General features: G+C 44.7%; 1 protein-coding gene across 1 annotated transcript in view; it reads right to left on the bottom strand.

The window, feature by feature from the left end:
* LOC144509466 (inositol 1,4,5-triphosphate receptor associated 2-like) overlaps positions 1 to 27,564 on the bottom strand; it is a 137,134-nt gene that overhangs the window by 15,276 nt on the left and 94,294 nt on the right. Inside the window, exons 10-12 of the mRNA XM_078238376.1 lie at positions 25,612 to 25,770; positions 21,684 to 21,801; positions 58 to 108 (exon numbers count right to left, since the gene is read on the bottom strand). Of these exons, the coding sequence (XP_078094502.1) occupies positions 58 to 108; positions 21,684 to 21,801; positions 25,612 to 25,770 (328 nt within the window). The remainder of the gene's footprint in view (positions 1 to 57; positions 109 to 21,683; positions 21,802 to 25,611; positions 25,771 to 27,564) is intronic.

The following is a 27,564-nucleotide window of genomic DNA, read 5'->3' as shown; positions in this document are numbered from 1 at the left end:
AGGAGAGACAGTCAAAAAGATCTATAATTGACATACCTCCCCAATCCAAGAGCTTACCTCTTCCTGAAGTTGGCAAATCCTTGTGCTTAGATTCTGTTGTTCCTTTTCCTATTGAAAAAATACTTCATTAAATTCCTGTCAAGGAAAATCAATGTTTTTTTCCATTGTATTTTATGACAACACTGGAATAATTTCAATCATATCTGTAATTCTCCAACGACACTTTAGCATATCGACTTCAATTTGAATGTTTTCATTAATTTTGAACTTGGGAATCTAATTAAAGGCAAAATCTATAAAGCAGGACACCAGCAAGACAGTAAATGTCAGGATAGGAGCTGAATTCAATCAAAGAGTAGCAATCAGATGATGCCAAACTTCAAAGTCAGCTGTTTATAAGAGAACAAAGAACAAAGGAAAGTACGGTGCAGGAACATGCCCTTCAGCCCTCCAAGTCTGTGCCGATCAGATGCTCCAAATAAACTTAAAAAATAACTTCTGCCTTTACTCAATCCATTTCCCTCTATTCCCTCCCTATTTATGTACCCAGAGATGAAATTGCTGGGCCTCTGACGGAAATCTTTGTCGCTTCTTTGGACACGGGTGAGGTCCCTGAGGATTGGAGGATAGCGAATGTGGTCCCGTTGTTTAAGAAGGGTAGCAGGGATAACCCAGGAAATTATAGGCCGGTGAGCTTGACGTCCGTGGTAGGGAAGTTGTTGGAGAGGATTCTTAGAGACAGGATGTATGTGCATTTAGAACGGAACAATCTCATTAGTGACAGACAGCATGGTTTTGTAAGAGGGAGGTCGTGCCTTACAAATTTGGTGGAGTTTTTTGAGGAAGTGACAAAAACGGTTGATGAAGGAAGGGCCGTGGATGTCGTCTATATGGATTTCAGTAAGGCATTTGACAAATTCCCACATGGCAGGTTGGTTAAGAAGGTTAAGGCTCATGGGATACAAGGAGAAGTGGCTAGATGGGTGGAGAACTGGCTTGGCCATAGGAGACAGAGGGTAGTGGTCGAAGGGTCTTTTTCCGGCTGGAGGTCTGTGACCAGTGGTGTTCCACAGGGCTCTGTACTGGGGCCTCTGCTATTTGTGACATATATAAATGATTTGGAAGAAGGTGTAACTGGTGTAATCAGCAAGTTTGCGGATGACACGAAGATGGCTGGGCTTGCGGATAGCAAAGAGCATTGTCGGGCAATACAGCAGGATATAGATAGGCTGGAAAATTGGGCGGAGAGGTGGCAGATGGAGTTTAATCCGGATAAGTGCGAAGTGATGCATTTTGGAAGAAATAATGTAGGGAGGAGTTATACAATAAATGGCAGAGTCATCAGGAGTATAGAAACACAGAGGGACCTAGGTGTGCAAGTCCACAAATCCTTGAAGGTGGCAACACAGGTGGAGAAGGTGGTGAAGAAGGCATATGGTATGCTTGCCTTTATAGGACGGGGTATAGAGTATAAAAGCTGGAGTCTGATGATGCAGCTGTATAGAACGCTGGTTAGGCCACATTTGGAGTACTGCGTCCAGTTCTGGTCGCCGCACTACCAGAAGGACGTGGAGGCGTTAGAGAGAGTGCAGAGAAGGCTTACCAGGATGTTGCCTGGTATGGAGGGTCTTAGCTATGAGGAGAGATTGGGTAAACTGGGGTTGTTCTCCCTGGAAAGACGGAGAATGAGGGGAGATCTAATAGAGGTGTACAAGATTATGAAGGGGATAGATAGGGTGAACAGTGGGAAGCTTTTTCCCAAGTCGGAGGTGACGATCACGAGGGGTCACGGGCTCAAGGTGAGAGGGGCGAAGTATAACTCAGATATCAGAGGGATGTTTTTTACACAGAGGGTGGTGGGGGCCTGGAATGCGCTGCCAAGTAGGGTGGTGGAGGCAGGCACGCTGACATCGTTTAAGACTTACCTGGATAGTCACATGAGCAGCCTGGGAATGGAGGGATACAAACGATTGGTCTAGTTGGACCAAGGAGCGGCACAGGCTTGGAGGGCCGAAGGGCCTGTTTCCTGTGCTGTACTGTTCTTTGTTTGTTCATCCAGATGCCTCTTAAATGGTGCTAATTAGCCTGCTTCCACCACCTCAACTGGCAGCACATTCCAGGCATCCATCACTCTCTGCGTAAAAACTTGCCCTGCACATTTCCCTTAAACTTTCCCCTCACACTTTGAACCTGTATCTCCTTGTAATTGATACTTCCACCCTGGGAAAAAGCTTCTGACTATCCACCCTTTCTATGCCTCTCATAACTTTGTAGACCTTTATCAGGTCTCCCCTCAGCCTCCATCTTTCCAACGAAAACAATCTTAAGTTTATTCAACCTCTCCTCATAGCCAGTGCTCTTATAACCAGGCAACATCCTGTTGATTTTTCTTTGCACCCTCTCCAAAGCTTCCCCGTCCTTCAGGTAGTGCGGTGACCAGAACTGCATGCAATATTCCAAATGTGGCCTAACCAAGGTTTTATGCAGCTGCAACATGATTTGCCAACTCTTGTACTCAATGCCCCGACCCGTGATGGCAAGAATGCCATATGCCTTCTTAATTATCTTGGCCAACTGCGTTGCCACTTTTAGGGAACTGTGGATATGCATGCCCAGATCCCTCTGTATGTTAATGTTCCTAAGGGTTCTGCCATTTACAGTATAATTCACACCTAAATTTGATCCTCCAAAATGCATCACCTCGCGTTTGTCCAGGTTAACTCCATCTGCCATTGTGTGGCCAAGTCTCCAATCTATCTATATCCTGTTGTGTCCTCTGACAAATCCCCGGCACTATCAGCAACTTCACCAATTTTCATGTCATCCGTAAACCTACTAATCAGACCACCCACATTTTCCTCCACAGGGATATGTTCGGCACAACTTGTGGGGCCGAAGGGCCTGTTTTGTGCTGTAGTTTTTCTATGTTTTCTATCATTTATATGTACTTCAAACAGAGGTCCAGCACTGATCCCTGCGAACACCACTAGCTACAGATCTCCATTCTGAGAAACACCCTTCCACTTCTACTCTGTCTTCTATAACTAAACCAGTATAATTGTATCCATCTAGCCAGCCCACCCCGAATTCCATGTGATTTAATGTTTGTACCAGTCTGCCATGTGGGACCTTGTCAAACGCCCATCTAAAGTCCATATAAACTACATGCACAACCCTTCCCTCAATTATCTTTGTCACCTCTTCAAAAAACTCAATTTCAATCAAGTTGGTGAGACATGACCTTCCCTGTACAAAACCATGCTGCCTGTCACTAACTAGTCCATTTTCTTCTAAATGTGCATATATCCTGTCCCTCAGTATCTTCTCCAAAAGATGATCATCCCCACCAGATGTCAGGCTCACTGGCCTATAATTTCCTTTATTATCCCCGCTTCCTGTCTTAAACGATGGAAAAACGCTGCCTATTCTCCAGTCATAGAATCATTGAGCAACACAGCACGGAAACAGCCCCTTCAGCCCAACCGATCTATGCCAACCATGGTGCCATCCCAGCCAGTTCCAACTGCCCGTGTTTGGCTCATATCACTCTAATCCTTTTCCATCCACGTACATATACAAATGTTTCTTAAATGTTGCGACTGAAACTGTCTCAACCACTTTCTCCGGCAACTCATTCCATATACGCACCACCCTCGGCATGAAGTTGTTGCCCCTCAGGTCCCTTTTAAATCTTTCCCCTCACCTTAAACCTCTGCAAGTGAGGCAGATAGGGGGATCCAGAATTTAGGAACTGAGGAGCCTGAGCTCTTGACCTTGTCCAACAGGTATGACGTACTTGCTCCCTGTGTGGATGAGGAAAAGGGCTGTAGGGAGGATGAGCTAGCCGACCACTGCACTGTGGTACAGGAGGCCATTCAAGAGGGGAGAGCTAAAAGACAAGTGGTAGTTGCAGGAGATTCTATAATTAGGGGGATTGATAGCATCCTTTGTAAGCCAGATCGTGAGTCCCGCATGATATGTTGCCTGCCCAGTGCCGGGGTGAGGGACATCTCTGACTGACTTGAAAGGATATTGGAGTGGAGGGGGAGAATCCAGTTCTTGTGGTCCATGTTGGGACAAACAACATAGGCAAAACTAGGAAAGAGGACTTGTTTGGGGACTATTAAGCACTAGGAACTAAATTAAAAGAACAGGTCCTCAAAGGTTATAGTCTCTGGAATACTACCTGAGCCGTGTGCAAATTGGCACAGGGTTGAGAAAATTAGGGAATTTAACATGTGGCTAAAGAAATGGTGCAGGAAAGAGGGGTTCCATTTCATGGGACATTGGCATCACTATTGGAACGGGAGGGATCTGTACCGTTGGGACGGTCTTCACCTGAACCAATCTGGGACCAGTGTTTCTAGCGAAAAGGATAAATGGGGTGCTCACAAGGAATTTAAACTGGCAAGTCGGGTGGAAGGGAAGAGTAAAACTACAGGAAGTATAACGATCAATGGAAAGCAAAGCAGCAGGTTTTTATGTGGGGAGAAGGTTTCAACTACATCGACAATCAGGAAAAAAGTTAAAAGGAAGGAGAATTCAGGAGATGTTATTAATGGAGGTGTTAGGATTCAAAAAGGTACAAAAACTATCATAAGTGCACTTGAGCAGGCTCAAGGGGTCAGATGGCATACTCCTGCTCCTAGTTCTTCTGTTCTTATGTTCTATGCCCTCTAGTTTTCAATTCCCCTACCCTGGGAAAAAGACTATGTACATTCATCCTATGTATGCCCCTCATAATTTTATACACCTCAATAATGCGAGTCTTTACAGGTAATCCAAGTCTTTACAGGTACCGGCAATGCGAGTACAAAGAACAAAGAACAAAGAACAGTACAGCACAGGAAACAGGCCCTTCAGCCCTCCAAGCCTGTGCCGCTCCCTGGTCCAACTAGACCAATCATTTGTATCCCTCCATTCCCAGGCTGCTCATGTGACTATCCAGGTAAGTCTTAAATGATGTCAGCGTGTCTGCCTCCACCACCTTACTTGGCAGCGCATTCCAGGCCCCCACCACCCTCTGTGTAAAAAACATCCCTCTGTAGTCCAGAAGTCAGTGAAGGTGGTGAGGTATTGGGGAAGGTATCAGGGTCAAGGGTGGGTACCGGTAGACAGGAAAGTGGGTTGAAGTTTGTCTACTTCAATGCAAGGAGCATCCAGAACAAGGTAGATGAGCTTGGGGCGTGGATTGGTACTTGGGACTATGATGTTGTGGCCATTACGGAGACGTGGGTAGAACAAGGACAGGAATGGTTGTTGGACGTTCCGGGGTATAGATGTTTCACTAAGTGTAGGGAAGCTGGTAAAAGAGGTAGAGGAGTGGCATTGTTAATCAAGGATAGTTTAACGGCTGCAGAAAGGCACTTCGAGGGGGATCTGCACACTGAGGTAATATGGGCTGAGGTTAGAAATAGGAAAGGAGCGGTCACGTTGTTAGGAGTTTACTATAGGCCCCCAAATAGTAATAGAGATGTGGAGGAAGAAATTGCTAAGCAGATTATGGATATGTGTAGGGGTCACAGGGTAGTTGTCATGGGGGACTTTAACATTCCAAATATTGATTGGAACCTTTGTAGGTCAAATAGTTTGGATGGGGCAGTTTTTGTGCAGTGTGTACAGGAGGGTTTCCTGACACAATATGTGGATAGGCCAACAAGAGGTGAGGCCACATTGGATTTGGTACTGGGAAATGAACCGGGCCAAGTGTTAGATTTGGTTGTGGGAGAGCACTTTGGAGATAGTGACCACAATTCGGTGTCTTTTGTTATTGTAATGGAGAGGGATAGGGCCGTACGGCAGGGCAAGGTTTACAATTGGGGGAGAGGTAATTATGATGCGATTAGGCAAGAATTAGGGGGCATAAGTTGGGAACAGAAACTGTCAGGGAAAGGAACTAATGAAAAGTGGAACTTTTTCAAGGAACAAATACTGGATGTCCTTGATAGGTATGTCCCTGTCAGGCAGGGAGGAAATGGCCGAGTGAGGGAACCATGGTTCACGAAAGAGGTGGAATGTCTTGTGAAAAGGAAGAGGGAAGCTTATGTAGGGATGAGGAAACAAGGTTCAGATGGCTCGATTGAGGGTTACAAGTTAGCAAGGAATGAGCTGAAAAAGGGGCTTAGGAGAGCTAGGAGGGGACACGAGAAGTCCTTGGCGGGTCGGATCAAGGAAAACCCCAAGGCTTTTTACTCTTATGTGAGGAATAAAAGAATGACCAGGGTGAGGTTAGGGCCGGTCAAGGACAGTAGTGGGAACTTGTGTATGGAGTCAGTAGAGATAGGCGAGGTGATGAATGAATACTTTTCTTCAGTGTTCACCAAGGAGAGGGGCCATGTTTTTGAGGAAGAGAAGGTGTTACAGGCTAATAGGCTGGAGGAAATAGATGTTCGGAGGGAGGATGTCCTGGCAGCTTTGAATAAACTGAAGGTCGATAGGTCCCCTGGGCCTGATGAAATGTATCCTAGGATTCTTTGGGAGGCAAGGGATGAGATTGCAGAGCCTTTGGCTTTGATCTTTGGGTCCTCGCTGTCCACAGGGATGGTGCCAGAGGACTGGAGAATGGCGAATGTTGTTCCTCTGTATAAGAAAGGGAATAGAAATGACCCTGGTAATTATAGACCGGTTAGTCTTACTTCGGTGGTTGGTAAATTGATGGAAAAGGTCCTTAGAGATGGGATTTACGACCATTTAGAAAGATGCGGATTAATCCAGGATATTCAGCATGGATTCGTGAAGGGCAAGTCGTGCCTCACAAATTTGATAGAATTTTTTGAGGAGGTAACTAAGTGTGTTGATGAAGGTAGGGCAGTTGATGTCATATACATGGATTTTAGTAAGGCGTTTGATAAGGTCCCCCATGGTCGGCTTATGATGAAAGTGAGGAGGTGTGGAATAGAGGGAAAGTTGGCCGATTGGATAGGTAACTGGCTGTCTGATCGAAGACAGAGGGTGGTGGTCGATGGAAAATTTTCGGATTGGAGGCAGGTTGCTAGCGGAGTGCCACAGGGATCAGTGCTTGGTCCTCAGCTCTTTGTGATTTTTATTAATGACTTAGAGGAGGGGGCTGAAGGGTGGATCAGTAAATTTGCTGATGACACCAAGATTGGTGGAGTAGTGGATGAGGTGGAGGGCTGTTGTAGGCTGCAAAGAGACATAGATAGGATGCAAAGCTGGGCTGAAAAATGGCAAATGGAGTTTAACCCTGATAAATGTGAGGTGATTCATTTTGGTAGGACTAATTTAAATGTGGATTACAGGGTCAAAGGTAGGGTTCTGAAGACTGTGGAGGAACAGAGAGATCTTGGGGTTCATATCCACAGATCTCTAAAGGTTGCCACTCAAGTGGATAGAGCTGTGAAGAAGGCCTATAGTGTGTTAGCTTTTATTAACAGGGGGTTGGAGTTTAAGAGCCGTGGGGTTATGCTGCAACTGTACAGGACCTTGGTGAGACCACATTTGGAATATTGTGTGCAGTTCTGGTCACCTCACTATAGGAAGGATGTGGAAGCGCTGGAAAGAGTGCAGAGGAGATTTACCAGGATGCTGCCTGGTTTGGAGGGTAGGTCTTATGAGGAAAGGTTGCGGGAGCTAGGGCTGTTCTCTCTGGAGCGGAGGAGGCTGAGGGGAGACTTAATAGAGGTTTATAAAATGATAAAGGGGATAGATAGAGTGAACGTTCAAAGGCTATTTCCTCGGGTGGATGGAGCTATTACAAGGGGGCATAACTATAGGGTTCGTGGTGGGAGATACAGGAAGGATATCAGAGGTAGGTTCTTTACGCAGAGAGTGGTTGGGGTGTGGAATGGACTGCCTGCAGTGATAGTGGAGTCAGACACTTTAGGAACATTTAAGCGGTTATTGGATAGGCACATGGAGCACAACAGGATGATAGGGAGTGGGATAGCTTGATCTTGGTTTCAGATAAAGCTCGGCACAACATCGTGGGCCGAAGGGCCTGTTCTGTGCTGTACTGTTCTATGTTCTATAATATCTGAATTATACTTCGCCCCTCTCACCTTGAGCCCGTGACCCCTCGTGATCGTCACTTCCGATCTGGGAAAAAGCTTCCCACCGTTCACCCTATCTATCCCCTTCATAATCTTGTACACCTCTATTAGATCTCCCCTCATTCTCCGTCTTTCCAGGGAGAACAACCCCAGTTTACCCAATCTCTCCTCATAGCTAAGACCCTCCATACCAGGCAACATCCTGGTAAACCTTCTCTGCACTCTCTCTAACGCCTCTACGTCCTTCTGGTAGTGCGGCGACCAGAACTGGACGTAGTACTCCAAATGTGGCCTAACCAGCGTTCTATACAGCTGCATCATCAGACTCCAGCTTTTATACTCTATACCCCGTCCTATAAAGGCAAGCATACCATATGCCTTCTTCTCCACCTGTGTTGCCACCTTCAAGGATTTGTGGATTTGCACACCTAGGTCCCTCTGTGTTTCTATACTCTTGATGGCTCTGCCATTTATTGTATAACTCCTCCCTACATTATTTCTTCCAAAATGCATCACTTCGCATTTATCCGGATTAAATTCCATCTGCCACCTCTCCACCCAATTTTCCAACCTATCTATATCCTGCTGTATTGCCCGACAATGCTCAACGCTATCCGCAAGTCCAGCCATCTTCGTGTCATCCGCAAACTTGCTGATAACACCAGTTACACCTTCTTCCAAATCATTTATATATATCACAAATAGCAGAGGTCCCAGTACAGAGCCCTGCGGAACACCACTGGTCACAGACCTCCAGCCAGAAAATGACCCTTTAACTGCTGCCCTCTGTCTCCTATGGCCAAGCCAGTTCTTCACCCATCTAGCCACTTCTCCTTGTATCCCATGAGCCTTAACCTTCTTAACCAACCTGCCATGTGGGAATTTGTCAAATGCCTTACTGAAATCCATATAGACGACATCCACGGCCCTTCCTTCAACCGTTTTTGCCACTTCTTCTAAAAACTCCACCAAATTTGTAAGGCACAACCTCCCTCTTACAAAACCATGCTGTCTGTCACTAATGAGATTGTTCCGTTCTGAATGCACATACATCCTGTCTCTAAGAATCCTCTCCAAGAACTTCACTACCACGGACGTCAACCTCACCGGCCTATAATTTCCCGGGTTATCCCTGCTACCCTTCTTAAACAACGGGACCACATTCGCTATCCTCCAATCCTCAGGGACCTCATCTGTGTCCAAAGAAGCGACAAAGATTTCCATCAGAGGCCCAGCAATTTCATCTCTCGTCTCCCTGAGCAGTCTAGGATAGATGCCATCAGGCCCTGGGGCTTTTGTCAGTTTTAATGTTCCCTAAAAAACCTAACACTTCCTCCCTTGGGAACAATGCCTTGGGATTCTCCTTGACTTTGTTTGCTAAAGGCATTTCATGGTCACTTTCAGTCCTCTTAATTCCACATTTTAAATTCCTTCCTACCTTCTCTACATAAGAGAAATGCCGAACTAATAAGAGTCAGAACGTCCATAGTTTTATGCTCCTTAGAAAGAATAAATGGACTTTGACCTCTGAGAAATTTCCAGAAAGTTTAAAGGAGCACTGACCCTAGTTATATTGTTCCTAGGCATCATTCAAAGAATTATAGAATGATAGAATCTACGGCACGGAAACAGGACCTTTGGCCCAAAATTATCCATGTCAACCAAAATGCTCATCTAAGCTAACCCCATTTGCCTGCATTTGGCCCATATCCCTCTAAGCCTTTCCTATCCATGTATCCGTCCAAATGCCTTTTAAATGTTGTCAATGTCTCTGTCTCAACCACTTCCTCCAACAGCTCATACGTACCACACTCTGTGTAAAAACGTTGCTCCTCAGGTTCCCATTAATTCTTTCCCCTCTTAAATTAAACCGATGCCCTCTATTTCTCGATTCCCCAACTCTGGGAAAAAGACTGAGTGCATTCATCCTATCCATGCCTCTCATGATTTTATACACTTCTATAAGATCATCCCTCAGTCTCCGATGCTACAAAGAAAAAAGTCCTAGCTTGTCCAATCTCTCCCTATAACTCAGTCCCTTGAGTCCTGGCAACATCCTCGCAAATCCCTGCTGCACTCTCTCCAGTTTAATAGCATCTTTCCTATTGCAAGGCGAGCAAAACTGAACACAATACCCCAAGTGCAGCCTCACCAACTTTCTGTACAACCGCAACATAACTTCCCAACTTCTATGCTCAATATTCTGACTGATGAAGGCCAGCATGCCAAAAGCCTTCTTCACTGCCCTAAATACCTGTGACTCCACCTTTAGAGAACCATCCACCTGAACTCCAAGGTCCCTCTGTTCCACGATACTAAGTTCCCACCATTCACCGTGAAAGTTCTACCTTGATCTGACTTTCCAAAATGCAACAACTCACACTAATCTATATTGAAATCCATTTAGAGTCACAGAGTCATAGAGGTTTACAGCATGGAAACAGACCCTTTGGCCCAACTTGTCCATGCCGTCCTTTTTTTTTTAAACCCCTAAGCTAATCCCAATTGCTTGCATTTGGCCATATCCCTCTCTACCCATCTTACCCAGGTTACTGTCTAAACGCTTTTTAAAAGACAAAATCGTACCTGCCTCTACTATTACCTCTGGCAGCTTGTTCCAGACACTCACCACCCTCTGTGTGAAAAAATTGCCCCTCTGGACACTTTTGCATCTCTCCCCTCTCACCTTAAACCTCTAGTTTTAGACATCCCTACCTTTGGGAAAAGATATTGACTATCTAGCTGATCTATGCCCTTTATTATTTTATAGACCTCTATAAATCACCCCTCAGCCTTCTACGCTCCAGAGAAAAATGTCCCAGTCTATCCAGCCTCTCCTCATAACTCAATCCATCAAGTCTCGGTAGCATCCTATTAAATCTTTTCTGTACTCTTTCTAGTTTAATAATATCCTTTCTATAATAGGGTGACCAGAACTGTACACAGCATTCCAAGTGTGGCCTGACCAAATACAACTTCAACAAGACGTCCCAACTCTTGTATTCAATGTTCTGACCAATGAAACCAAGCATGCTAAATGCCTTCTTCACCACTCTGTCCACCTGTGACTCCACTTTCAAGGAGCTATGAACATATACCCCTAGATCTCTTTGTTCCGTAACTCTCCCCAATGCCCTACCATTAACTGAGTATGTCCCGCTCTGGTTCGATCTACCAAAATGCATCACCTCGCATTTATCCAAATTAAACTCCATTTGCCATTCATCAGACCACTGGCCCAATTGATCAAGATCCCGTTGCAATCAGAGGTAACTTTCGTCACTGTCCACTATGCCACCAATCTTGGTGTCATCTGCAAATTTACTGACCATGCCTCCTATATTCTCATCCAAATCATTAATATAAATGCCAGTTCTTGGCCCACTTCCCCAGCTGGTCAAGATCCTGCTGCAATTTTTGATAACCTTCCTCACTGATTACAGTTCTACCTATTTTAGTGTTATCTGTAAACTCACTGATCATGTCTTGTACATTCTCATTCAAATCGTTGATATAGATAACAAACAGCAATGGGCCCAGCACTGACCCCTGAGGCACACCATAAGTCACAGGCCTCCAGACGGACAAGCATCCTTCCACCATTACCCTCTGCTTCCTACCATCAAGCTAATTGTATATTTAATTTGTTGGCTCTCCCTGGATTTCACATGATCTAACCTTCCAGAGCAGCCTACCATGTGGAAGTTTAACAAAAGCCTTACTGAAGTCCATATAGACTCCATCTACCACCCTGCCCTTATCAACCTTCCTGGTCACTTCATCAAAGAACTCCAACAATTTTTTACGGCATGATCTCCCATGCACGAAGCTGTGCTGATTACTCCTAATCAAACCCTGTCTTTCCAAATGCCTGTATATCTTATCCCTCAAAATCCTCTCTAGTAACTTACCCACCACAAATGTTAGGCTTACCGGTCTATAATTCCCAGGTTTTTCTTTGCAGCCCTTCTTAAATAAGAGCACAACATTTGCTCCCCTCCAGTCTACTGGTACCTCAACCAAGGCTAATGATGATGCAAATATCTCATGATGTGGAGATGCCAGCCAGGGCTCCTGCAATTTCTTCTCTCGCCTCACGCAGTGTTCTTGGATACACCTGGTCAGGGCCAGGAGATTTATCCATCTTCATACATTTTAATACGTCCATCACCTCCTCTACTGTAATGCGAAACGTCCCCAATATATCGCCACTAACTTTCCCAGGTTCCCAAGTCTTCATGTTTTTCTCCACAGTAAACACAGAGGAAAAATATTCATTGAGAACCTCGACCATCTCCTGTGGATTCACACTTGTGTGTCTACTTTGGTCCTTGAGGGGTCCTATTCTCTCTCTAGTTATGCTTTTTCCTTTAATATATTTAAAGGATCCCTTTGGATTCACCTGAATCCTCTCAGCCAAAGCCACCTCATCCTTGAGTATACTCCTGTATCCCCTGTACACTTCCAGGGAATCCCTTGATTCCAGCTGCCTGTACCTGAGCCATGCCACCTTCTTTTTCCTGGCCAAAATCTCACCATGTTTTGTCATCCAGGGTTCCCTACTCCTGCCAACCTTGCCCTTTACCCTATCAGGAACATATAGACCCTGAACTCTGGCTATTTCACTTTTAAAGGCCTCCCACTTGTCAGAGGTCCCTTTGCCCTCAAACAAGCTACTCCAATAAACCCTTGCAAGCTCCTAGCTAATTACATCAAAATTTGCCTTGCTCCAATTTAGAACTTGCACCTGTCCCTTTCCATAACTACTTTAAAATTAATAGAACTACGGTCACTGGTCCCAAAGTGGTCCCCCACCGTCACCTCAGTCACTTGCCCTGCCCAATTTTCCAAGAGTAGGTCAAGTTTTGCCATTTCCCAAGTAGGACCTGCCACATACTGCCTGAGGAAACTTTCCTGAACACGCTTAACAAATTCCATCCCATCAAAGCCCTTAACACTATTGCAGTCCCACTCCATGTTAGGAAAATTAAAATCCCTATCTATGACAACCCTTTTACTCCTGCAAGTCTCTCCAATCTCCCTGCATATTTGTTCTTTTAATTCCCATTGACTATTTGGGGCCTATAGTACAACCCCATTAAGGTCACCATCCCCTTCTTATTTCTGAGTTCCACCCACAAAGCCTCGCTGGATGATCCCTCGGTTATTTCATTTCTGACTACTGCCATGATGCTCCCCTTAATCAAAAATGCAACTCCCCCTCCTCTCTTTCCTCCACCTCTGTCCCCCCTAAAGCACCTGTACCCTGGAACATTAAGCTGCCAGTCCTGTCCCTTCCTTAGCCATGTTTAAGTTATGGTTATCATAACCCAGTCCCACGTTCCTATCCATGCCCTGAGTTCATCAGCCTTACCTATCAGCCCTCTGCATTGAAATAGATGCAATTTAATCCAACTGGTTTTCCTCACTCCATGCTGTGCTCCTGCCTATCATGTCTATTCAGTTTGCCGTTGCTGAGTAGTGCATCTCCTTTCAGCCCCTCACTTGCTTCCCAGCACATGGCACTGGCAGTAATCGTGAGATTGCTACCTTTGAAATCCTGTTTTTTGATATATTTTTTATCTCATGTTCAACTTTCAGGACCTCACCTGGTTTTACCTCCGTTTTCACCCTAAACCTTCAGAATGTCTTGCAGCCAGTGACATCCTTGACCCTGGCAGAGGCAACATTCTATCCTGGTGTCATGTCTACAACTGCAGAAATCTGTTCACCTGATAGAATACCCATCACGATTGCACCCCCCTACCATTCTAGTTTAAACCCTCCCTTGTAGCACTATTCGTCCCCTTCCCGTTCAGATGCAACCCGTCCCTCTTAAACAGGTTACCTCTGCCCCAGAAAAGATCCCAATGATCTAAGAATCAGAATTCCTGTCCCCTGCACCAATTCTTTAGCCACACATTCATCTGTCATATTCTGTTCTTTCTCTCACTAGCACGTGGCACTGGAAGTAATCCAGAGATTACCACCCTCCTGCTTCTTAACCTTTTTCCTAGCTCTCTATAATCACTCCTCGGGACCTCATCCCTATTTCTATTTACATCATTTGTGCCGACATGCACGACTTCTGGCTGCTTACCCTCCCCCATGAGAATGTTCTGCAGCCGTTCCGAGATACCCTTGACCCTGGCACCTGCCATTCCTTCCTGAGTGAAGATGTTTCTCCTCATCTCAGTTCTAAATGGCTTAGCTTGTATACTGAGACTGTTTCCTTTGCCTTTCACCTTATCCTTCTACTTTTCTTTTTAATTTCTATCCTTGTTTCAATCTCTTGTGTCTGCATGCTCAGGTTCCCATCCCTGTGTCATACTCGTTTAAACCTCTCCCACAGTATTAGTGAAAACCCCTGCAAGAATATTGGTCCTAGTCCTGTTGGGGTGCAACCCTTCCAGCTTGTACAGGTCCCATCTTCCCCAGAAACAGTCCCAATGCCTCAGGAATCTAAATCCCTCCCTCCTACATCATCTCCCCATCCACACATTCATCTGGTCTAGTCTTTTATTATTCCTGATCTCATTAGCATATGGCACTGGCAGTAATCGTGAGATTGCTATCTTTGAAATCCTGTTTTTTGATATATTTTTTATCTCATGTTCTACTTTCAGGACCTCACCCGGTTTTACCTCCGTTTTCACCCTAAACCTTCAGAATGTCTTGCAGCAAGTGACATCCTTGACCCTGGTAGAGGCAACATTCTATCCTGGTGTCATGCCTGCAACTGCAGAAATCTGTTCACCTGCTGATAGAATCCCCCATCATGATTGCACTCCCACCCATTCACCTCCCACCCCCACCTCGGTGTGCCACAAACTTGGCTCTCCTGCATTCCCGAGAAATCATCTCCCCATCAGCATCCAAAACTGAAAATCTATTAGAGAAGGAGATGGACCCAGGGGACTCCTGCACTACCTGTCTAGTATATTTCTTCAGTCCGGCAGTCTGTGCACTCTTAACTTCGGTGTGACCAACTTGCTCTATGTGCTATCCACGAACATCTCATCCTGTGGATACTCCACACTGACTCCAGCCAGTGCTCCAACTCCAAAATGCAGATTTTGAGCAGCTACAGCTGATGATACTTCCTGCACACATGGTCACCCTAGACACTGAAGTGTTCCTGACTTCCCATATCACACAGGAGCAGAATTCCATGCGGTCGAGCTGCCCTGCTATGACTTAACCTTAAATTATGCCCTCTACTTTTACTTCCTCTAGTTTAGAGAATATTAAGGACAACAGAGATATTCACCAGGTCCTATTTATCAAGGGCATTTTTCTTCTTTCTGAGGAAAGGTCAAAAATGAAAGAAGCACCGCTTTACCAAACTCCCTCAGTCACCAAAATCCAACTTAAGCACTCTAATGTAGCCCAAAGCAGCATTCTAGTGCAGAGGAAGCTCGGCATCAACCAGGAAAATGCATTCTACCTGATCAGCTTAAACATTCACTCCCACTACAACCAGCGCACCAGTGACAGCAGTGTGTACTTATATACAAAATGCATAGCAACAACTCACCATGTTTCCTTCAACAGTACCTTTCAAACCTGCAACCACTACTTTGAGCAGGACAAAGGCAGCAAATGCATGGAAACACCACCACTTGCAAGTTCCCCTCCAAACAACTTGCCATCCTGACTTTTAACTATATAATTGTTCATTTACTACTGCTGGATTAAAATCAAAGAATAAAGAACAGTACAGCATAGAAACAGGCCCTTCGGCCCTCCAAGCCTGCACCAATCACTTTGTCCTATCCAGACCAACCACCTGTATCCCTCTATTCCCTGTCTGTCCCTGTGTCAATCCAGATAAGTCTTCAATGTCACTAACGTGTCTGCCTCAACCACCTCACTTGGCAGTGCATTCCAGGCCCCCACCATCCTCTGTGTAAAAAACTTCCCCCACACATCTCTACTGAACCTTTCCTCCCGTACCTTGAACTTGTGCCCCCTTATAATTGTCATTTCTGCACTGGGAAAAAGCTTCCAACTGTTCATCCTATCTATGCCCCTCATATTTTTATCAACTTCCATCAGGACGCCACCCAGCCTTCATCTTTCCAGGGAGAACAATCCCATTCATAGAAACGTAGAAAAACTACAGCACAAAACAGGCCCTTCGGCCCCACAAGTTGTGCCGAACATATCCCTACCTTCTAGGCCTGCCTATAACCCTCCATCCTATTAAGTCCCATGTACTCATCCAGGAGTCTCTTAAAAGTCCCTATTGAGTTTGCCTCCACCACCACTGACGGCAGCTGATTCCACTCGCCCACCACCCTCTGTGTGAAAAACTTCCCCCTAACATTTCCCCTGTACCTACCCCCCAGCACCTTAAACCTGTGTCCTCTCGTAGCAGCCATTTCCACCCTGGGAAAAAGCCTCTGAGAGTCCACCCGATCTATGCCTCTCAACATCTTATATACCTCTATTAGGTCTCCTCTCATCCTACGTCTCTCCAAGGAGAAAAGACCGAGCTCCCTCAGCCTATCCTCATAAGGCACGCCACTCAATCCAGGCAACATCCTTTTAAATCGCCTCTGCACCCTTTCAATCTTTTCCACATCCTTCCTGTAATGAGGCGACCAGAACTGAGCACAGTACTCCAAGTGGGGTCTGACGAGGGTCTTATAAAGCTGCATCATTATCCCCGGACTCCTAAACTCAATCCCTCGATTGATAAAGGCCAGCACACCATACGCCTTCTTAACCACTTCCTCCACCTGCGGGGCCGATTTTAGAGTCCTATGGACCCGGACCCCAAGGTCCTTCTGATCCTCTACCGTACTAAGAGTCTTTCCCTTTATATTGTACTCCTTCATCCCATTTGACCTGCCAAATGGACCACCACGCATTTATCCGGGTTGAAGTCCATCTGCCACCTCTCCGCCCAGCCTTGCAGCCTATCTATGTCCCTCTGTAACTTCTGACATCCCTCCAGACTATCCACAACCCCACCAACCTTCGTGTCGTCGGCAAACTTACCAACCCATCCCTCCGCTTCCTCATCCAGGTCATTTATGAAAATGACAAACAGCAAGGGTCCCAGAACAGATCCCTGGGGCACACCACTGGTGACCGACCTCCATTTAGAAAAAGACCCATCTATACACACTCTCTGCCTCCTTTGGGCAAGCCAGTTCTGGATCCACAGGGCAGCAGCCCCTTGGATCCCATGCCCTCTCACTTTTTCTAGAAGCCTTGCATGGGGGACCTCATCGAACGCCTTGCTAAAATCCATATAAACCACATCTACCGCTTTCCCTTCGTCAATGTGTTTAGTCACATTTTCGAAGAACGCCACCAGGCTCGTAAGGCACGATCTGCCTTTGACAAAGCCATGCTGAGTATTCTTGAGCATACTAAACCTCTCTAAATGCTCATAAATCTTGTCCCTCAGGATCTTCTCCATCAGCTTACCAACCACTGAGGTTAGACTCACCGGTCGGTAATTTCCTGGGCTATCCCTATTCCCCTTCTTGAAAATTGGAACCACATCCGCAATCCTCCAATTCTCCGGCACCTCTCCCGTCTCCATCGACGACGCAAAGATCATCGCCAGAGGCTCTGCAATCTCTTCCCTCACCTCCCACAGTAACCTGGGGTACATCCCATCTGGACCCGGCGACTTATCTATCTTGGTGCCATTCAAAGATTCCAGCACAACCTCTTTGTTAAAGTCCATACAATCTCTCCTCATAGCTAATAGCCTCCATACCAGGCAACATACTGATAAACCTTTTCTGTACTCTCGCCAAGCCTCCACGTCCTTCTGGTAGTGTGGTGACCAGAACTGGACACAGTATTCCAAATGAGGCCAAACCAACGTTTTATATAAGTGTAACATAATTTGCCAATTTTTATACTCGATGCCTCGGCCGATGAAGGCAAGCATGCCATATGCTTTCTTCACCGTCTTTTCCACCTGTGCTGCCACTTTTAAGGATCTGTGGTCCTGCATGTCCAGATCTCTCTGTGTGTCTATGCTCCTGATGGTTCTGCCATTTATTTTATAGCTCCCACCTGAATTGGATCTCCCAAAATGCATCACCTCGCATTTGTCCAGATTAAATTCCATCTGCCATTTCTCCCCCCAAATTTTCCAATCTATCTATATCCTGCTGTATTCTCTGACAATCTTCATCATTATCCGCAACTCCAGCAATCTTAGTATCATCCACAAACTTGCTAATCAGACCAGCTACATTTTCTTCCAAGTCATTTATATATATTACAAACAGCAGAGGTCCCAGCACTGATCCCACCACTTTTGCTGTGGCTTTTGCTACCAAATAAACCTGTTGGACTTTAAGCTGGTGTTGTTAAACTTCTTACTGTGTTTACCCCAGTCCAACGCCGGCATCTCCACATCATGAACACCACTACTTACAGACCTCCATTCAGAAAAACACCCTTCCACCGCTACTCTCTGTATTCTGTGGCCAAGCCAGTTCTGGCTTGCCCACGGAATTTGGCCAGTTCACCCCTGATCCCGTGTGATTTAACCTTTTGCACCAGCCTGCCATGAGGGATCTTGTCAAATGCTTTACTAAAGTCCATGTAGACAACACCCATGGCCCTTCCCTCGTCAATCATTTTTGTCACCTCCTCGAAAAACTCAATTAGTGAGACATGACTTCTCTCGTACAAAACCATGCTGTCTGTCGCTAATAAGACCATTGAGTTCCAAATGTCATAATCATAGAAACCTACAGTGGAGAAGGAGGCCATTCTGCCCACTGAGCCTGCACCAACAACAACCCCACCCAGGCCCTATCCCCATAACACCATGCATTTATCCTAGCTAGTCCCCCTAAGGGGTAATTTAGCGTGGCCAATCCACCTAACCTGCGCAACTTTGGACTATGGGAGGAAACCGGAGCACCAGAGGAAACCCACGCAGACACAGGGAGAATGTGCAAACTCTACACAGTGACCCAAGTCGGAAATCGAGCCCGGGTCCCTGGGCTGTGAGGCAGCAGTGCTAACCACTGTGCTACAGTGCCGCCCCTAATATCATAGAATCCCTACTGTGCAGAAGGAGGCCATTTGGCCCATCAAGTATGCAACGACCACAATCCCACCCAGGCCCTATCCCTGTAACCCCACATATTTACCCTGTTAATTCCCTGACTCTAGGGTCAATTTAGCATGGCCAAACCATCTCACCCGCACATCTTTGGAGTGTGGGCGGAAACTGGAGCACCAGGAACAAACCCACACAGACACTGGGAGAATGTGCAAACTCCACACAGTGACCCAAGGCTGGAATGGAACCCAGGTCCCTGGCGCTGTGAGACAACAATGCCAACCACTGTGCCGCCCATGTATACAGATCCTAAGAATCTACTCTGACAATTTCACTATCACTGATGTCAAGCTCACTGGCTTATAGTTACCCGGGTTATCCTTGCTACCCTTCTTAAATAACGGGACAACATTGGCTATCCTCTAATCCTCTGAAACTCCCTTCCTGACAGCATTGTGGGAGTACCCACATCAGACAGTTAAGGCTCACCATTACCTTCTTAAGAACAATTAGCAATGTGCAACAAAGGCTTGCCTGACCAGCGATGCCCACATCCAATGAAAGAATAAAAATATATCTTTCCTTGCACAAAGTCCACTGGCTTTGTTCAACTATTAAAATTCTCATCTTCTGGCTTAAATTCCAACATGATGTTGCCTTCTCCTCATCTTCAAAGATCACTTCAGCCGTACATTTTCCTCCCACCTGGAAACTCCTGTTCCCTTGCCTCTTCTTGTGTACCTCCCACCCACATTGGCAACTATGCCATCAGCAGCTACGCCCCACTCTGAAATCCAAACATGGAACTCGTGCAGATTTCAACTTCCCTCATCTGCTTTTTTTCTTAATAGCCACTTCGATTACCTACATTTTGGTTATCCTTTTGAATACATGCTGTAAAGCATTTTGGGACATTCTTCGACACTAAAAATGCCATTTAAATACAAGTTATCATTACTGTATGACAGTTCACTGGAACATGGTCTTCAAAGCTGAAGCCTGAGGAAGTACAAAGAAAGGCCCTAGCGTCTGTAAATAAAGTTGAAACATTCTTTTCCTCATTGGGTTTGTGTTTGAATTCAGTCCAGATGGAACAAATCACCATGTTCTCTCAGGACAAGAAAAGATTCTGTTTCTTTTTTAAAGGATAGGTATTTATATTAAACCTGTGCAGTGCTGATTTGAAGCTTGGTTTGAACCCTAATCAATGCTGAATTCAAAGAAACACAAGAAGATACATGTTCAAAAGAAATTACTGTAAGAATTTGCCAGTTTCAGGGGCCACAGATACATAGTCATACGGAATTTTAAATGGTTTATTAAGTTAACAAACAACAGTTTAGATATGATGCAGTAATTAATTAGACAGAAAAAGCATACACTCATGACAGTCAAGATCCTAGATTTAGCGGGCAGCGGCGTGGTGGCATAGTGGCTAGCACTGCTGCTTCACAGTGCCAGGGTCCCAGGTTCGATTCTGGCCTCGGGTGACTCTCTGTGTGGAATTTGTACGTTATCTCCGTGTCTGCGTGGGTTTCCTCCAGGTGCTGTTTCCTCCCACAGTCCAAAAATGTGCAGATTAGGTTGATTGACCATGTTAAGGTGCCCCTTCGTGTCAGGGGGATTAGCCAGATAAATACATGGAGTTACGGGTATAGGGCCTGGGTGAATTGTTGTCGATGCAGGCTCAATGGGCCGAATAGCCTACTTCTGCACTGTAGGGATTCTATGATTCCCAACATATGGTTGGCACAGAGTCTGTTGATGTGATTTTCCTCCTCCTCCTCTTCCATTCTGGGGATAACAGCTGAACAATAAGCACCGTCACCTCTCCATGATGTGATGTGTGACAGTATATAACCCTGTGTCTGAGCACTTGTTAATATACCCTTTTGCTGGGGATTAATAGCTTACCCAATGGCAATCACCTCTTCAAACTCTTCTAATCAATGGATCAAGAACAAGGATCCAATCTGTCAGATGGTTATCACCTTCCCTTTTCTTCACCATAATAACTCCAGGAGTCGGCTGTAAAGGAACAGTGCTTTACTGCACAAAATAAAGTAAGGCAAAAACCACAAGCCTATGGTGAACACATCAGGTCCCAACTGGGACAAATGGAATGATGGACCCACTCAGCGGTCCTTTAAGTGCAATTTGAGAAATATAATATGCTAATTTCTCACTCAGACTTATTCACTCTTTCTGCCAGGGATCCTCCTGTGGCATCTTTGTGTAATCTGTTCCTTACCTCAGTTGAGGCTCATCTTTGTCAACAAGTGGCCTCAGACAACGGATAGCAAGGAGAAAAATTATCATCCAGTGTCCAGGTGCCCAGTGACTATCCAGTCACTGCTGCTGGAAAACATGCTATGGACACTTGGTGAGGAAAAGATCAGGTTTAGATGTAACATTCTTTACTGTTGAAGAACCTACTGACAAATCACTATCAAGACTTCTTTGTGAAGAATGGCAGTTATCTGTGGTAATCCACTTAATCAGTAGGAGAGGGAAGGAATTTATTTTTAGTTAGCCCCAAACAAATTCAATTCGGGCAAGGATTTCAAATGTAAACCTCACCTTAATGTATTCTTTTTTAAATCGAATTTGACGCTTATACATACCAGCTGTTTGTTACGGCTCTGCAGCTTGTAATTTTTGTCCTCCAGGTTCTTCACAATGGATTTCAAATCCTCCAGTTCATTCTCTAGTAACTTTACATGAAGTAACACTTGTTGAGAGCTGCAAGGATTAATAAGCACCATTATTTAACATTCTGCAGTGAAATCATAGATCATCATAGAAATCATAGAAACCCTACAGTGCAGAAGGAGGCCATTCGGCCCATCGAGTCTGCACCGACCACAATCCCACCCAGGCCCTACCCCCACATATTTACCTGCTAATCCCTCTAACCTACGCATCTCAGGACTCTAAGGGGCAATTTTTAACCTGGCCAATCAACTTAACCCGCACATCTTTGGACTGTGGGAGGAAACCGGAGCACCCGGAGGAAACCCATGCAGACACGAGGAGAATGTGCAAACTCCACACAGACAACGACCTGAGCCGGGAATCGAACCCGGGACCCTGGAGCTGTGAAGCAGCAGTGCTAACCACTGTGCTACCGTGCCAGTGGACAGGTCTGGACTGAGAACATGGTCTGAACTTTAAAAAGTAGCTTCCGTGTGGTTTCCTTATGATTATGATGTGGTTTCCTTAAGAATCTGTTCTAGGTACAGGAATGCTGTTCTACAATAAAAGCAAAATTCTGAAGGTGCTGGAAATCGGATAAAATGCTGGATAAACTCAGCATAACCAGCAGCATCAGTGGGGAGAGATAAATAGCTCTGAAGAAGTTATATGGACTCAAAACATTCATTCTGTTTCTCTCTCCACAGATGCTGCCAAACCAACTGAGCTTTTCCAGCATTTTCTGTTTTTATTTACGGTTATTCTACACTTTGGTGCAGGCCAGAAGCACATATTATGAAATTGTTTGCATAAAGCCCTAAATTTCCATCAATGGAGGACAGGACGTCCATTGAGGGTGCACAATATTCCAAAGAAACAAAATCATCCCCTTTGTATTGAAATGCGTTGAATAACTCATCACTGCCTTATTATTAAAACCTAAGGGTAACTCACGTTCCCACCGCCTGGCAATTTCTGATCAATTCAAGTACATTCTTAAGATCCCCTATCTGGTTGTAAAGACATAGAGTATTATTATTACAGCACAAAAGGAGGCTCATTCATTTAAAGGTATCAATACTTCCCTTCCACCAATTCCAGCGGCAAACTCCCAGACAATCAACAACAATGCCTTCAAGAAAGAGCAACCAGTACACAGCTCAATTTAAACTGGTGAAAAACATAATGGAATGACTTAACATCGGCAAAATGGCCACATCACCCATGCAGCCAATACTCTACACATTTAGAGAAGCAAAGAAAGATGATATTCCAAAAGTCAAGGCTACTGCTAGGTGGTGCAGAAGGCTCGTGAAAAAATACCAGTACTCCACAGAAAATGAAATGTCACAGCATCCACCACCTCACTAGACAATGAACCCACCAAATTCCACCAATTTGTCAGAATGAATATCGATTTGCCTGCATTAAAAATATGGACAAAGCACCAATGAACTTTGACATGCCTGCAAACAAGACCATTATCAAGTAAAAGCAAAATACTATGGATGCTGGAAAACTGAAATATAAACAAAAATTGCTGGATAAACTCAGGTCTGGCAGCATCTGTGAAGAGAAACAGTTAACATTTCAAATCCATATAACACTTATACAGAACTGAAGAGGGATGGAAATATGATTCTGCCACACCCCTCTTTCAAGTATATAATTCACCTCATTTCTATCCCTCTTTAGTTCTGTAGAAGGTTCATGTGGACTCGAAACATTAACTGTTTCTCTCTCCAGATTCTGCCAAACCTGCTGAGTTTAACAAGCATTTTCTGTACAGCATTATCAAGACTAGTGAAAAAACCATCCTTGTAAAGATAGCAAGTCATGAAACTATGTGATACACAGCGAGTCTATCTCATATAGCAGATGACAATCAATTTCGATGGTGATATTCAAGCGCAAAGCTTCCCCAAAGAGATTTCAGATTGGCACTGTCATCCACGCTCAAGGCAGCTCACCACCACCTTCTCAAGAACAACTAAGGACAAGCAATAAATGCCAGCGATGTCCACACCCCATAAATTAATAAAAATAAATGAAGGCATTTGCAAGTAATGGATCAAAGAAGTGAATTGCAGAATCACAGAATTGTTACAGCACAGAAGGCAGCCATTCAGTGCATCACAAAAGCAATTCCCCACCTTCTCCCTGTAACCCTACATATCCTTCCTTTTCAGATAAGCCTTTTGAATGCCTCAAACCTGCCTCCACCACACTCACAGGCGGTACATTCCAGAACTTAACCACTTGCTGCTTGAAATTTTTTTCCCTCATGTCACTTTTGCTTTTTTTACCAATTACTTCAAATCTGCACCCTCTCTATTTTTAGAACTGTGCAAAGAAAAAGGTTTGCTGGTCTGAGAGATGTTTCAAGCCCACATCGTTGACAATGTGATCAGTGATGTGAGAGCAATCAGCGCTGACATGGCAATGATACCCAAGTTACAAATATTATTCTGCCCTTTAATGTGTGTAAAAACAAACATCTCAAGGGCAGTCTCCAAAAGATGTGGTGCAATTAGTGGTTCAGGAGTCCATTTTCTAAAATAGCAAAGAAGAATAACATTTGATACATAGTTTTGATATCATGACTTATTGACATAACACTTGACCACCACCAGTCCTGCCTGCCTTTCCCCTTCCCTCCCTTGTGCCACCACCCCACCCAGTCCTGCATCCAAAGATGTGCGGGTTAGGTTGATTGGCCATGCTAAAAAATTGCCCCTTAGAGTCCTGAGATGCGTAGGTTAGAGGGATTAGCGGGTAAATATGTGGGGGTAGGGCCTGGGTGGGATTGTGGTCGGTGCAGACTTGATGGGCCGAATGGCCTCCTTCTGCACTGTAGGGTTTCTATGATTCTATGATCCATCTCCCCCTCCCCTCTGATGTCACCTCCCATGCGTAGCCTTGACACAGCTTCTGATACAAGCACCCAAAATATTGCAGCAATGCTGCTTAAGGTAGGCAAAAGCAGCGTCTACATAATTCAATGTAATTGATGAAGTGAAGCTCGCCAGGTGCATGCCACTTAAATGCAAACGTATGAATTAGGAGCAGCAGCAGTCACTCAACCCCTTGAACCTGCTCTGCCATACAATAAGGTCGTGGATGATCTGATTGTAACTTCAACCTCACATTCCTATCTATCCCTAATAACCCTTCAAGTATACATACATTGGGAAATAGACCGTTTTAATTATCCATCGGTGGGAAACTTAATTTGGAGGGGGGAACTTAATTACAACGAGTTGGTCTTTTAACATTTGCGAAACATAGATCAGTGAGTTTTTTGAAGTTTAACATTTATTAGTGTCACAATAAGGCTTACATTTACACATTAGCAATGAAAAGGTTATTGTGAAAATCCCCTAGTCGCCACACTCTGGCACCTGTTCGGGTACACTGAGGGAGAATTAAGCATGGCCGATGGACCTAACCAGCATGTCCTTGGAGTGTGGGAGGAAACCGGAGCATCCGGAGGAAACCCACACAGACATGACCCACAGTCAGTGACTCAAGCCAGGAATCGAACCCGGATCCCTGGCGCTGTGAGGCAGTAGTGCTGACCACTGTGCTACCGTGCTGAGAGACCCGACCCGCTTTTAACCAGCCATTAAAGATGGGAGAACAAAATTCCAAACTAATTTCCTGTTGGCAGGAAACTGACGTCAAATTTAGTGTCACCACCTGTCACAATTCCCTCTGCTGGCAGAAGCTGCATTTTAAACTAACAAACATTTGTGATTCTGATGTTCACTCATCTAGTTTATATTGATATTTTCTATCATTAGGCAGGGTCACTGTTTTGTAGCACAGGCTTTTTATGGCCATTCTATTTCAAGCTACCTTTTGAGTTTATTTTTCAGATCAAAGATTTCCTCGGTCAGACGTACATTTGCTTCCTCACATCCCTCTACTGATCTTTGTAGTTTTGCATTTTGGTCCACCAACTTCCTGTTCGTGTATTCCAGACATTCGATGTCATTGATTAGCTCAGTTGTTTCTCTGGAGAACAAAAAAGTTACATTTAAAAGTTATTTCAAAGACAATGTTTAAAGACTCTCACTCCCAAATCAGGATTTGTGTTGTTGAATATAAATATTTCACATTAGTTAGATTTTTTAATGAATAAAATATTTATTTCTCTCTTGCTTCACAACTCAAACATTGGTATAGATATTTTACAAAATAAGTGACTTTAATGTTCTCGATTCTCCAACCTTGGGAAAAAGACTGAGTGCATTCGCCCTATCCATGTCTCTCATGATCTTATACACCTCTATAAAATCACCCCTCAGTCTCCTACGCCCCAAAGAAAAAAGTCCAAGCCTGTCCAATCTCTCCCTAAAACTCAGTCCCTTGAGTCCTGGCAACACTCTTGTAAATCTCTTTAGTTTAGTAACATCTTTCCTGTAGCAAGGTCACCAAAACTGAACACAATACTCCAGGTGCGGCCTCACCAACATCCTGTACAACTGCAACATAACTTCCAACTTCTATACTCAATGCCCTGACTGATGAAGGCCAGCATGCCAAAAGCCTTCTTCACTGCCCTATCTACCTGTGACTTCACCTTTAGAGAACCGTGCACCTGAACTCCAAGGTCCCTCTGTTCCACGATACTTCCTAAGGTATGAAAAGTCTGTGAAAGTCCCACCTTGATTTGACTTTCCAAAATGGAACACCTCACACTTATCTGTATGAACTCCATTTGTCATTTCTCGGCCCACTTCCCCAGCTGATCAAGGTCCGACTGCAATTTATGATAACTTTCCTAACTGTCGACAATACCACCTATTTTAATGGCCTAGCAAGTCACTCAGTTGTATCAATTGTTCAAGAAGGCAGCGCACCACCACCTTCTCAAGGGCAGCTAGGGATGGGCAATAAATGCTGGCCAGCCAGCGACATCCATGTCCCACAAATGAATTTTTTTTAAAAATGGAGCCAAAAACTTGCATTGCGACAATGTTTGTCAGCAAGGGAAGTTGCAAAGGAGGGACTGGGCATTTGAAATAATTCTGCAGTTCTAAAGCACGATTTAAAGGAACAAAATTGGAACAAGCTTCCAACCATTCTAAAGTAGAGAGTCATAGAGGTTTACAGCATGGAAACAGGCCCTTCGGCCCAACTTGTCCATGCCTCCCTTTTTTTTAAAACCCCTAAGCTAATCCCAATTGCCCGCATTTGGCCCATATCCTCTATACCCATCGTACCCATGTAACTATCCAAATGCTTTTTAATAGTAAAGGAAATTGGAAATAAAAACTTTGAACTGAAGATTTTCTGGGAGAAATAAAAGATCCCAATGAGCAGTTCTGATCTGTAGAGCTGGAAATCAAAGAATATATAACAGAATTTAAACTGGATACTGGGGCTGGGGTCACAATCTTAATGGACAAATTGGACTGGCAATGATGTTCAAATTCAACTATCAAAAATAAATTTATAGGAACCAGGAGGCATAGAGCTCAAAATGAAAGGTCAGATCACAATAATCTTTAGGCATAATGATAAGAATTAAAGAAACTCTTTATATCTTACAGAGCCAGCAAATTTCTCTGCTCAGCAGGGCAGCATGTTCAGGACTTGGCCTTCCACAAAGGGTCGATGAGGTAACAGATAGCGGAGAAACATTCAGGAATTAATTTTCAAAGGTTGTTCCGAGGACTAGAAAAGCTCAGAACTACAGCAGCAATTGAAGTCAACTCATTACGCAATGAATCAGTCTTTACTGAAGAAGCACCATCAATCGGCCCACAGGAGGAGATTGCAGACCTTTCACTTCTCTTTGGAGAC

Source organism: Mustelus asterias, chromosome 21, assembly GCF_964213995.1.
Source record: "Mustelus asterias chromosome 21, sMusAst1.hap1.1, whole genome shotgun sequence".
Classification (NCBI taxonomy): Eukaryota; Metazoa; Chordata; class Chondrichthyes; order Carcharhiniformes; family Triakidae; genus Mustelus; species Mustelus asterias.
Note: the sequence above shows the minus strand (reverse complement) of the source record. Positions and strands in the feature narration are given on the sequence as shown.